General features: G+C 41.3%; 1 protein-coding gene across 1 annotated transcript; it reads right to left on the reverse strand.

The window, feature by feature from the left end:
* Window positions 1-1,207: 1,207 nt before the first annotated feature.
* tmem240a (transmembrane protein 240a) lies at window positions 1,208-13,540 on the reverse strand. Its single transcript, XM_076166095.1, has 4 exons — window positions 13,484-13,540; window positions 13,000-13,106; window positions 8,256-8,464; window positions 1,208-1,362 (listed from the first exon to the last, which is right to left on the reverse strand). Exons 1-4 carry the CDS (start codon window positions 13,538-13,540, stop codon window positions 1,208-1,210), a joined length of 528 nt encoding a protein of 175 aa, XP_076022210.1.

Consider the following 13,540-nt stretch of genomic DNA (forward strand, 5'->3'; position numbering starts at 1 on the left):
GAGCAGCACTGGTTGATGCAGCTCTGGAATTACCTCCTGGAATGTGTCTCATATTCACGCTCATGATTGGAATGACACAATCAAACATCAGAGGTCACTGTTGTGCTTCAATGGCACTTTTAATAAAACAGACATTTCATCCTCACAACAGCAATGTCTGGACAGAGAGGGTGAGGGGGGGCTGGGAGAGGGTTCCCTCTGCTGATAGGCTGGTTGCTCTTGATAAGTGAGAGGGAATTGGATAAAGCAAATTGAACTGTGCTGTTGAACGCAGTGTGGGGAAGATGGGTAGGGAGAGGGTGGGGGCATTGAACAGACTGGCTGGCATTCATTTCTCCTCCTGTGTCGACTAAACAAGACAGCAAAGAGAACCCTGACCGCAAGCATTTACGCTCCCCTCCCCCTCACATATTTACAGGAAAAATTAATACATTCAGTTAATTCACTAAGTAACAAAGCTAATTAATCTGTTTTTAGCAGAAATCACATGGTTTCACATCCAGTTTTCAGACAGACTCGTCTTTCTGTTTCATTCCTGTAATCTTTATCCACACTGTCCCATCATTAAGTATTCTACTGATAAACGACTCACACAAAAATCCCCCACACACCAGACTTTGAAGACCTACTCATATTTATAAGTATGTACAGAAGCAGCGTCTAACCCTCACAAAACCCACCCACCCTCCATTCTCATTCAGACCTCCCTGCCCCAATAAAGCCTCCCTCCCACCCTAGAGAAAAAAAAAGTCATGACACCCATCTTGCCACCCTGTTCCATACACTGCCCACATCTTACCCTGTTCTAAAAGAGCATGCCAAGTTTAACAATGAACACAGAAAATGTCTCTATACAGAAAAACAGCCTTAAAAATTATTTTTTTTTCATTCTCCAACAGTGGACATGGACATAAGACAAGATTTCAGTGGCAACAAATAATCATCTTGCTCCATTTTTGACTTTTGGGGGTAGGGGGTGGGGGAGGGGGGGCGGGGGTGTTAGTGCTGACACGCACTTGGATTTGTCATCAGAAAGTCTTGTCATGGGGACTTTAGGGGGGCGTTATAGAACAGTGGGAGGGCAGTTTTCCAGGGTCTCTGAGGCAACAGCTGGCCATGGGGCAGTTTGGATAGTGGGTAAGGGTTGTGGGAAGGGACAGGATATGGGTTTGGGGAAGCATCAGGTTTTTGTTCTAATTTTTTAGAGTCAGAGGTGGCGGGGACTGGGGTGGCCATTGTGGTAGAGCTTCTGCTTGATGTGGACCATGTTGCCGCTTGAGTCTTCCAGCTGTCTGAGCTGGGCTCGGCGACGGAGGTCTCGAAGGTTGCAGAACTGGGGCAGCCATGACCAGGACGGGGTGTCTGGAGGGCAGATTTCATCATGTTAGTTATATGCAGTATATATCAAATGCACAATTTGAGATCTAAGTGTAGAACAAAGGGGTCATCATTATAACAAGCACACAAAATTGGAAGCTGTTGTGGATCGTAAATTGTTTGGCAGGTCTTTTAATACACAGACTAACATTATTTGTTGATGAAATGGTGAAAGTAGAGCCACAATTTCCGCAGGTTTCATGGTAGAGCAATATTTGTTGATGATATAAACAAAGGAGTCTGTGGGATCATTTGCTTCAAAGAATCACTTAGTTTTTTCAAGCTAGAATAGCACATGGTTCATTGAAATATTTGGAAATTCTGTTGTGGCAAGTTAAAAAATAAAATCACCTTTTTAGATACCAGTTTGGGAGAAATCCATGTTTTTACCTGCATCCATTAGTTTGTTTATTGTTTGGTTTTGAACATTAAGTGAGAGTAAAGGGTCATGAGTTTCTAATTTTATAATTACAAGGTCTGCAGTTGTAAATTTCAGCAAATCATTAAGTCATTTAGCATTCTCTCATGATAATACACAATAATCCACTGTAGTTGTTGATATAAATAGGTGGTTTACAAACTCAAAATCACCAATACCACCAAGAACATGAAAAATATTCAGTGTGTATAGTTTATCGTAAATAACACTTCAGCCTGCACAGCTGTGCAGAAATGGGAAAAGAAAAAAGGCTTTCAGAGACGTTAAATCCAAGCAGCTCATAAATACACAGAAGACAGTGGCACGTGTGAAATCTGTCTTAGTCAAGACACACCAACTACCAGCACACACACATGAGTCATTTCTGTGCACAGGAAAGATACTGTCCTCAGTTTGAGTGGAGAATGAACATTTGCTTAGGAGACATTTTCTACATTGTTTTATACAGAGACAGTAAGAACTAAGAAATAGAAAACAAAAACAACAATCAGAACACGGATATGTAATACACATGTGAATTAGATGAAAATGGAAACAAAGTAGCGGAGGTAAGGCACAGCCACTTATGATGACAGGACAATGACAATTTCACCCTGGAGTTTCAGATGACCTTAATGCTGTTAGTGGGATGATATCATAGGTGCAACTTTTGCTGAGTGACATGACATTTATCATCCTTTGATGGAAGTAAAAAAGAAAATAATAATCAAAGTCGGGCGATACTGGGCGTTTCACAGAGGCAAATGCAAAGGTGACAGTAAAGAAGGATGGCCTGCTGAGTCAGATCACTGTTCTGGTGTCTGTGTTGAGCCAACTCACATACAGAGTCACTCCAAAACAATGCTCTGCTTGCAATATCTGTGAAAGGGAAGCAATACAGAGCGACAGCAACTAGTCACAGCCAGTAAAGATATTGTGAAATGACGTGCCAATGTAACCGCGGAGTTACAGACAACATCAGTGCTGCTAGTACCACGATGGGTGGATGCAGTTTTGGCAGCATGACTCACTCCGCTGTACCAGTAGTTGCAAAACACATCATGGGCTGTGGCAAGACAGAAAGGGAAGAAAAGAAAAGAAAAGAAAAGGGGAGCAAACCCACCCTGATATCCACCCCCCACCCTAACAGCCACACAATCCCACATTCACACACCCCTATCCTGGCCCTACTGTAGTAAAGAAACACAAAAATGAGAGATCTCGAGAGTGAAATTGTGTTTTATTTACTCTCACATGAGTGAAAGAAATTCAGTAAGTGATTGAAATATTGTATGAGAATTGAAAATAGCATCACTCCAAGTGCATGATGATGGGATGCCCTTCATCCTTCTTGCTTTACATCAGATGACATTACTGGAGAAAATACAATGGCCTCCGATTTTTTAAGAGCTCAGCAACAACAATGCTCATTTGCCAAACCCGCTGCTCTTGCTCTCTTTCACCACACTAATGACTGACTTGTCACAAATCGGTGACTGGGCGGAAACGAAGTGGGATTTCATGAATGTGAAGGAGGCATGGCGGAGCATCGGATTTTTGCATGTCAGGTTACAACGCTGGAGCCGGTGAGGCGGAGCGAGAGAGAGAGAAAAGGGAGAGCCCCAGACAGCAAACCCAGTAGCAAATGGCCATGCAAGAGGATGGGTGGAGGGAGCAGGAGGAGGAGGAGGAGGAGGAGGAGGACGAGAAATGGGGGTAGAGGTGTTGGGTGGAGGGGAGGTGGGAGGAAGAGTGAGTTATTTATAGCTGTGAATGGGTATGCTGTCCACAAGGACTGCTCTGAAGGGTATCCAAAGGAAAGGGGTCAACGAAGACAAGGTTTCTCTCATTTGAATAAAAGGATAGAGATGGAGATGAAGAAAAATCTAAATGATAATGCAATGCAGAAAATGGTGGGGGTGTAGGACACATTGAGGGGAGGGTGGGGAGAGGGGGAGACATAGCAAACGTCAAGTCATCATTTTCTCCATTTAAAAAAGGTTTTTTCATTCCCCCATAGCTTTTCCAAAAGAGACCAATGTCAGATATTCCACACACATGGATGACGAGCAGCAAAAGGATGAGGAGAAGATTCAATAAGTGAATAAGGAGAGAGGGAGGAGCTAGTGATGGAATTAGGAGGGGAAAAGGAATAGGAATCAATGTGCGTCTCAGTGCAGTGTGTACGTGAGTGTGGTGTGGTGCGTGTGTGTGTGTGTGTCCGTGTGTGTCTCACTTGCCATTCCAGCTGCTCTCTCTCATTCTATTTATAGCTCAGGAGAGAGAGAGAGAGAAGGAGAGAGAGAGAGAGTGTGTAAGTGGGGGTGGGGATGTGACAGCATCTTCATCCTACACCCTCAACACAACACACACACACACACACCCTACCCTCCTCCTCGTCCTCCTCATCCTCTTCCTCCTCATCCTCCCCCCTTTGTCAGCCTCACCTTCACTCCTCATCTTGGGGAGGCTAAACGAGTCTGACCTAGCATCAACGTCACAGCCAACACACACACAAACACACACACACACGCACGCAAAGGGGCTTTCCCTCCCAGTCCCATAGAAGCCCATATCCCCCACTCCATAGCTGCTGTAATGAATATGGATGTCCCTTCACTGGGTGTTTTATGGTTCGCACTATAATGCACTGGTAAGACAGTCCTGTCCGCACATATGTGTAAGGCATGAGGCCAAGCCACACACACCTACAGCATTGATTGAAGGACTGTGTGTAATACATACAGTATATGATATTTGCTATCTTTGAATTTAGGTTATATTTTCCATGCCGGTGCACTTGTGTTTTGATTAAAATGCTGCCAGACACGATCGCCTCTCAGCCCGAGGAGCTTTTCCATTGTGGTCCGAGTATCCAGGTCACATATCACCTACTTTAGCATCATTCTTAAAACCGAAGATCCAGGCCACCAACACATTACAGGCCTGCTATGACATTGAGACAGCGGGCGCCGGTATAACGTTCAATGGGGTTCCACCGCAGTTTTGAAATCGCATCCTAATATTATTGTCTTTGGCTTTTTAAAGGCAGTTGTGGGAAAACAGCCTGGAAAAGCCTCTGACAGAGCCGTGAGACTGTACCACTGTAATCCAGGAGCCTAATACTGAGCTCAGCCGTGAACATGTTGTTGCTGACGCTGTGTGTTGTTGGGTTTAAAACTGTACATCATGCTATACTGTCATGATTTCACATGTGTCTTGTAGATGCGTTGAAAGCGTATTGTTTGTTACCTCGTGGTAAGTCTCATTAAATCAGCTGCATTCTTTGATTAAAGCTACATGCACCCTTAATCAGTCTTCAGTGACAGGAGGAGATGGTAAAAGGAATGAAAGAGATATTTCACTGAGAGCTGTGACAGGAAATTGAGCAGCGACTCACATGCACTGTGATTTAAGCACTTTGAATGTGGGATTGTTGCATTGTAGCAGATAGTGAAGTGAAATCAATCCTTGGCTACTACTGCATGTGGATTTGTGGATTTCTGAGAGAGATTTAAGCCCAGGACCTGTTTGATGTGATGCAATGTGCTCACATTAACAAGTATAACACTGTGATTTCATGAGCTGACACGAACTTACCCATTTTTTTTCAACTACTCATATTTGGGTTTTATTGTACATGACAAAATAAAAACTCTCACTACGTTTATTCATTTTCTGAAGCAGCACTGAGGAAAAAGTGAAAAAAAATGAGACAAGATGACGGCGAAATCAATGATTACAATAATCTAAGCTGCTCTGACAGTTGCAGCAGTAAATGGTACAACACCTTTCCAGACTGAGTCCTACTCCAAAGTAAAGGATTGCTGATATAATGGGGCCGGAGCTCTTGTTAATGGAAGGCACACACACTTCTGCCTTGTTAGGCCAGATGACCTGAGAAATTCAAAGCAGCCACACTAGCCTATAGCTGCCCAGGCAAGCAATGAACTGTTCTGCTGACATTGAGCAATCAGGAAAGCCATGATCGTGGATGGAAGAGGCATTTGATGCCATTTGCAGGTTTTATAATACGATTAGCCTATTATATTAGACTATTAGCTAATTTGCACTCTGCAGAGCTGTTCTTGCTCCACCCACTGCTGTTTAGCTTAACCAGTAAGAAGATGTCTGCATCCATAACAGCTCTGCCTCTGAGGAATCTTTACTCAGTTAAAACTACTACAACTACTACTACTTTGTTATCGCATAATAAAAACCTACAGTAATCTGAGTGTGGCTAATGTATCAGTTGTGGTTTGAAACAATGAATAGAATAGCCAGCTGACATTTGATATTGTATCATCGAATCAAATAAGGAAACGGATACAGCCAGTAATGCTTAAAAGCCATTACATGAGCTGTTTGTTTCAGTGCTTACAAAAGCCTTTTAGCACACACACACAAATGCTGACAGACAGTGGGGCCTCATTTTCCTTGGGGCCATTAAACTATAGCATCAAAATTAATTTGAGAATGATTGATTGGAGTACATATTCCTTCTGCAGGAGATGTGGTGTGATCAGCTGTTTGTGAAAGAAACATCAATGGTAATAACACATAATTCAATCATGTTGTTGGCGTCGTGTGGAAAAACGCTCCGATCTTCCGTAGAGTTGTACGACTCTGCAGTTCTGTTTAAAACATCACATTTTATATCCCAAGTATGTCAGAAGCATCACTTACTCTCTCATATGTCACCTCTGAGCAAAGCCAAATCTCTAAGTACTGCCTTACCAACTCGCCATGAACTCACGAGTGTGTGAACCGTATCTGTGCTTTTCTGGAACGAAAGATATCTCAGTTTTAATTTTAAAAAGAATATAAAAGAATAATTTATTTGATCAATTTGCAGCTGTATTTGCAGTTTGGTAATCATCAAGTCACCGTTGTACAACACTGATAAAAAATAATTTTCCCGCAGTAGAACAGTTTCTATAGATTTCTAGTATCTAGTGTAATGCTAAGGTGTGCTTTATACTTAACTTAGTTTAAGAACATATTCTACCTACAATGGTCCTGGCCCCATTTGAGATTCAGTATGATAAATACTGAAAAAAAAGCTTTTATGTGTTGTGTTTTTGCTTTTACGTTTTTTTAATTCCGTCTTGGGTTTTTGATTGTTGTTGTGTTCTATTGTCTATTTAAGCAACGGCCAATCACGAAGATCAATAAATCAAGCAATCTCTTTGCAGCTGGTTTTCCAGTTCAGGTATTTCACTGCACTTTCGATGTGTGTTTACCTCAACCAATACCTCTGAATCATCACACCGTCGGAGGGGTTTTGGCTGTAATTTTCCTCGAGGTTGCGGTGAACAGAGGGAAAAGGTGAGGAGAGCCAAAAATGGGCCAAGCCATGGCGTGGGGTCAGAGCTCCGACTGCTGTGTAAACTGGCAGGCCCTTCATACGTGCACAGACAGGTCACATGGATTCAGGTACAAAACCATGCTGCAAAGCTTTCTCTCACCACAAATATGGCTTTTGATTTAAAGATAAGTTTGTATTTTTGATCTGATCAGGACTTTTTTCAGGCGCTCTCATTGATATATGGTTTAGGAAATAACCAATGAAATATGAGCGGTCAGATAAAATGATCTCTGCTGCTGTTTTAATAATGATACATCACGTGTGGAATAGTGTTGCTTTAGATAAAAATAACACAGTTTAGACACATTTTGAACCTTGACCCCTGCGAATACAGCAGTTAAATAGCTTAAAAACATTTACATAATTGCATTGCAGTATTCACAATCTTCTTGTTCCTCAACTGAATCATTTTGGAACTTAATCAGAATGAAATATTCATAGACCAACGTGTTTTACACCATTTCATTACCAGATATAACAGATGTTTTATGCATATTTTTCAACACATTTTATGAGATTTCTGCCACATATTTGGTACATTTGGAAGGTCTAAGATCTCCAATATATACTAAAATAAATGAGTGTGGTTTTGAACGGGCCTTGTGTCCGCAGCAGGGCTTTGTAAAGATGGATCCACCAGAGGCTGAATGGCAGTGATAAACCTTTACAACAGACAAAATATGTTGTATATTGAGGGGCTTTAACCCTTTGTTGTTTGAACATGTTGCAATTATATGTGGAATTTGCTTTTGTCCAATTTGACAACCTTGATTTATTCTTTTATTATCATGGTTTGATTTATCTTCTGTGGTTTATAGTTCGGAAATTTTTAGAATTAAGCTGGAAATTTTGATGAATTGTGAACTTTTATAGAGAGAATAATAGGATTGTTGAACTCATATTTGATGAAAGGTAATATTACATTATTAACCCCAAAAGTCCCCCTGATTCCTAATTTTTCTAAGCTAAAGGCAATAACTCTTTTTCTCCATAAAAGGCACACCCCCTCCCTCAGTGTTTGTAAAATCTTGGCAGCAGCCCTGACAGTAGCAGAGCCCTCAGCCAAATAGCAGACGGTGACGGCCTGCTTACCGTAGTAGCGGCTGGCCCTCCAGGCCCTGACGGCACAGTGTAGGACTCCATCCAGCCACAGCAGCAGCCAGCTGATGCAGAAGCCCAGCAAGAGCCCCAACATCAGGTCCATCTCCTGCTTGGTCACACTGTCACTCACAAAGTAGTTCTCTGATGAGTCCACCAAGGAATGGTCTCCATCATATGGGATTACATAGTGGACATGATGCCTGGGGGGACATCAAACAGGGGAACAAACAAAAGTGTTAGATGCACATGAAGGCCAGTTTTTGTCTCTGTAAGAGTTCCTGGACAATTTCTCTCACACTTTTATCACACACTTACAGGCATATCAAAGACAGACTTCACCCAACCTATGTAAATGTTTTTGTGTTGCAAAGTTTCATGAATACTTTTAGGATCAAAGTTATCCAGCCATTCAGTGTGGAAGCTGTATCATATCATACTCTATGAGTGTGAAAGTGATTTCCATACAATTAATATTAGCTTATTGAGTATAATGCATTATTAATCAGTGGCTCTCAAACTGAGGCCACTGATAATACCAAGTAAATACATGGACAAAATATTATAATTGGGTTATTTGCTGAATATACATGACGCTTTGCTTGATCGAACTATGGGGTATGGAGTCCAACAGGTGAGGATATGCATGCAGAGGTGTCTTACTTACTGACTGTAACATTTAAATGTCTATTTACAGTTACATAACTTAGGTCTGTTACTGAGCGAAAGGATCAATTTATGTCATATTCAGTGTTTTTCTTGTGATGTCAAGGGTCATAGGTAACATCATGATTACTGCATGATTGTATACAAATCGTTAGCCACAACAGAACCAGGGTCACAATGACGTATAGCAAAGTCTCAAGTGGAAGTAATGTCACATCTGAATATGGTCTGGTGTTTTTTATTTATGGTGTGTTCATTTGTGTATGTTCCATCTTTTTCAGGCTCAAACTCTACACATATTAATTTCAGCACAGTACACATGCAGTCAGAAGGTTTTTCTGTGATTGGTCGCTGAGGTTTTCCTTTATTAAAGGGATGTAGTTGGTTCAAAACATTTCAGAAGATCAGCTATAGGTGTGTAAACTTTCACTGATGTAAATGATGTCAAACTAATGTAGCGTTGGCCAGGCTTGTGACTACAACACCATCATTTCAAGCCATGAATTTGGTGAAAGACACCTCCCAGACCATGAATATAAGATAATGAATATAACTTATAACAACATATCTGGGTCTATCTCTCTATTAAATATAGGTCATGAATCAACATCCCAGCTACACTTAAGTAATTGCTGTTTCTGCCCTATTTGTTAATCTACAAAATTTCATTATTGTGTCCCTTATCCAAGCATGTTTTTTAATCCACCAGGTCCAGATCCTTATGTGGGTCAGAATCAACCAGATCAGAACCAGACCAGTCCACCTACTCTATTGATATTCTATCATGTGATAACTATGTTCACATGCGTGCATATATTTGTAGAAAATTGATGCAAATGCCTTATCTTGATGCACCTTCATTGCTGGCGGCAACTAAAGCTTGCAGACAAAATACATAATCGAAAAGCGTTCAAGTAGCTCATAACTGATCTTATAATTACATTTACGACAGTGACACTGAATACCAGCAATTACTTTGTCAAAGTGGTAATAACTGTTTTTCATCTCTCACGTTGAGGTCATAACAGAATCTCTGAAAAATCTCATGAAAAATATCCACAGATCCACAGTGAATGACTGCAACAAACACATGCAAAGAAAAGAGAGTATGAGTGGAAAATATGGGAAAAACTAAAATATTGAATCTGTGAATCTGAGGAAAAAAATGTCTGGTGTTTGTAACAGATAAGTCAATTCTTCACCCTATTGTGTTTAAGGTCAGGCCCCTTATATGTTTACTATCATCACATAATGTACATTTCTATAAATCAAAATTTCGGTAAAAGTGTGTCCAGAATTGATTAATTGCTCTCAGGTGAAGCTTGACTTCCAAAAATGAAGGTGAGATCAATCAATGATCAACCAGGTCCTTAAAATAGATTGGAGGAGCATCTCATGAACCTTCAAGTGGCAAACACGTTTTGACGGAACACAATCTGGTCTTTTGCATTGCTGTGAATCCTGTTCAGTCTCTTACCATCTCCCTCATATAGTAATGTGTAACTTGTGTTGTTGTTGCTTTTGCAGGTTATCTATTGTGTGCTGCTGTGTGTACAAATTGTTTCAGAAATGCATTTACTGTATTGCAAATATTAAGGATAATTTGAGAAATGTACCCAAAGAGACTAAGGAAAAACTTTAAAGCGGTTCAGGTATTTCATATGAAACCAGTATTTCCTGCCCTGGTGAGAGCGGATGAGGGCTTCTTCCAATCTAACAACACAGGCAGCAGTCCGGTAAACACCATGAGAGAACACAGCGGGAGCTCCAACAGGAAACAGCTGGTTGTAAGATTGCACACTTTGGCACATTACAGGCACTGGTTAAGGAAGGATCTTATTTTAATTTCCTTAACTTCAGAGGGTTTGGCTGATGATCAGGGCCATGTCTCCAATTTTGGACTTGATCAACATAATATTGTGCCAATATTTAAGACCATCCATCCATTCTTAGATTTGTTTTATATAAACTTTCTATTTCAGGTTCCAGGAAGGAATGAATCATGAACATTTTTTATAAAAATAAGTGTTCCATGTGTTGCTCTTATCTGATGTACCATCTGATATACCAAAATTGTGTAAGACGTTACTACAGAGTGCTGCATTTTGTTCCTTTGTATGGAATAGACCGAAAACACTGTGGGTGTTTATCATGGACAGACAAAGAAAAGAACTCCACCTACAAACTTCATTAAGCAGAGAGTCCACCCACACCGTTTGACCGGCAGGTGATCTCTGGAAAAGAATGCAGCAAAGAGTGTTTCGCTCCAATGATGGAGACCAAAACCAGATCTTGAAGGTGAACTGTTTCAATGTCTTCCTAGACCTAGAGGATACTTCAGCAGCCTGGGTGGAATGCCTGAGATCTGAGCAGTATGGTCACCCAAATACCAAGCCATGGTTCTTCTTCCTGTGAGGCATCAGAACTAACCACTAAGCAAATACCTCTCACTAATCTGCTGTAACGCCCAATACCTGCATTTCTGTGTATATTTGGCTTTTATAATCAAACTCCTTGATCTTGGAAACCTCCCAAAAGTAACCTGAATATCTCCATACTTATTAAAAATCAAATCAATTGTTCCTTCCTCCACAAACTTTCAGATAAAGCTCTCTGTACATTCTTGAGTTTTAACACACAAACTGAAGTGAAAACATAGCCTCCTTGGTGAAGATATTCCTAAAACAACGGAGTATTTTGGATATGCCACCTACTTCCTGTTCACCTGCTTTTAAATGCTTCTCAAAAACTCAATGCTTTCAACATCATTTAGACCATCGTGAAATTATTATGATGCAGTGTGACATCTAAAATCCATCCTACAACATTGCCAACATTGTAGGTGATACTGTACAAATAAATAAGTGGCTTCTCTGTCACAGAAGCAGCTAGGGCATGCTTCAGCTACAGCTACATCCAAAGCAAAGAAGACATACTGCCAAACCAAATGACACTGGCTTTGTCCTCAAGTCTAATAAGGTGAGCACAGTGGGTGTCATAACACCTCCACCGCTCATGGATGGAAGAACAGACAAGCAGAGCCTGAACCTCCAGTCTTCCGTCATCTTATCCAACATGTTGCCAGACATGTTGCCAGATCTGTGACACTCATTCAGGCCTGTGTCCTGTCCTGTGAATATGAATTCTCTGGCATATTTCTCTGTATTTAACATTGCACCCCCCACCCCCTCCAACATTCACACACTGCAGTATGAACACTACAGGTTGTTGTTTTAAATGGCTACTGACCTGTCTAAACTGTGATGAGTCTTCACAGAGCGTTCAGGCTCTGATATCACAGCCTCTATAGGTGCAAGTCTATTGGATCAAAGGACTCTTACTTCAAATCCTGCTCTCACACTGTTGCCATACCCTTGGGCACTGTGGAGCTATGATACCAAAAACATGCCCACTGTGCCCTATGTCTATATTCATCCAAACACGTAGAACACTGTATGAGACCCTGGTGATGAAAATGCAGGATGCTGAGTAAATACAGCCGATGTAATATATTAATGAATGTCTTGCTGCTGTTTTTCTCCACCTCAGACCTGAGGTCTGCTCTTACTGTGACAGCAAACAGCAGGTAGGCTGATGAGCAACCAACACTCACCTCATAGCTCCTCTGCAGCCATAAGCACTTCACTTCCACACTCATATGTTCATAATTGTCTCAGCAGGTGTATATTTTCTCCGACACCATGCAGGCCTGTAAAACGCAAGGCGCACTTGATGCTCGGATTGTTTTTGAACGGCCTTATATTGCTCATAATTCATTACCTATTTATGGCTCCAACACACACACACCTTCAGATGCAGCAAAACCCAAATCCGACCTGCCGATAAACCACCACGACCGACCGTGTTAAGGATCTGTGTGGTAAGCAACACGACTCAAATCTGTGAAAACATCGGTCGGTATATACACGGACTGATCGGCTCAGATCAGGCTGCTTTGCGCGGCTTCGCCGCCAGAAATCTTCCAGGCCTCTTCAGCAATTAGGATTTGACGATAAAATAGCAACACAGCACCATGTTTATCCGAAATACAGTTCGGGGTGACGGCATTTACCTTCCACAGTTGCAGTGACAGACGCGGTCTTCCCCTCGTAGATGCGGTAAGATGTAGTTGTGAAAGCGATCCAGTAGTGCGTTCATGTCCATTAAACAGGCTATCGCCTGCAAAGAACCATGGCAGTCAGCTGGGACATGTCATGCAATATGCTAGGCTATTCCTACAGAAGGCGAATGATTTTATTATTATGAAGATAAATAACAATCATTATAATCACAAAGAAATGAGAGATGATATCCTGGGCAGAGCCTCTCCAATCTAAGAGTGGGTGATTCCTGCCACGAAACGGACTTAGATGATTCATTTATGACAGCAGGTAATTATAGGTAGGCTAACCTACTTCCACAAGTCATTGATAAAACTGCTGCAATTTATTTTCTCACGAAATAATATGTATATTTGTAAGAATCGGATTACATAAAATGTTCAGTGGTTGAACGTGAAACCCCTGGTGTGAGTGAGGAGGATGGAGATGTCTTACCATTACAACTGAAGCACCAAGAATCATAAAAATCATGGTGGTTGTGATCATATGCAT

This window comes from Genypterus blacodes, unplaced genomic scaffold (assembly GCF_046128005.1).
Source record: "Genypterus blacodes isolate CSIRO-AG114 ecotype Tasmania unplaced genomic scaffold, CSIRO-AGI_Gbla_v1 ptg000156l_1, whole genome shotgun sequence".
Classification (NCBI taxonomy): Eukaryota; Metazoa; Chordata; class Actinopteri; order Ophidiiformes; family Ophidiidae; genus Genypterus; species Genypterus blacodes.

Excerpts from the sequence above, each read along its gene's own strand:
- tmem240a (XM_076166095.1), bottom strand. The coding sequence starts at position 13,540 with ATGCATATGATCACAACCACCATGATTTTTATGATTCTTGGTGCTTCA. Across the intron at positions 13,107-13,483 it reads TTGGTGCTTCAGTTGTAATG|GCGATAGCCTGTTTAATGGA; the intron begins GTAAGACATCTC and ends GGTTCTTTGCAG. Across the intron at positions 8,465-12,999 it reads TGTCACTGCAACTGTGGAAG|GCATCATGTCCACTATGTAA; the intron begins GTAAATGCCGTC and ends ATGTCCCCCCAG.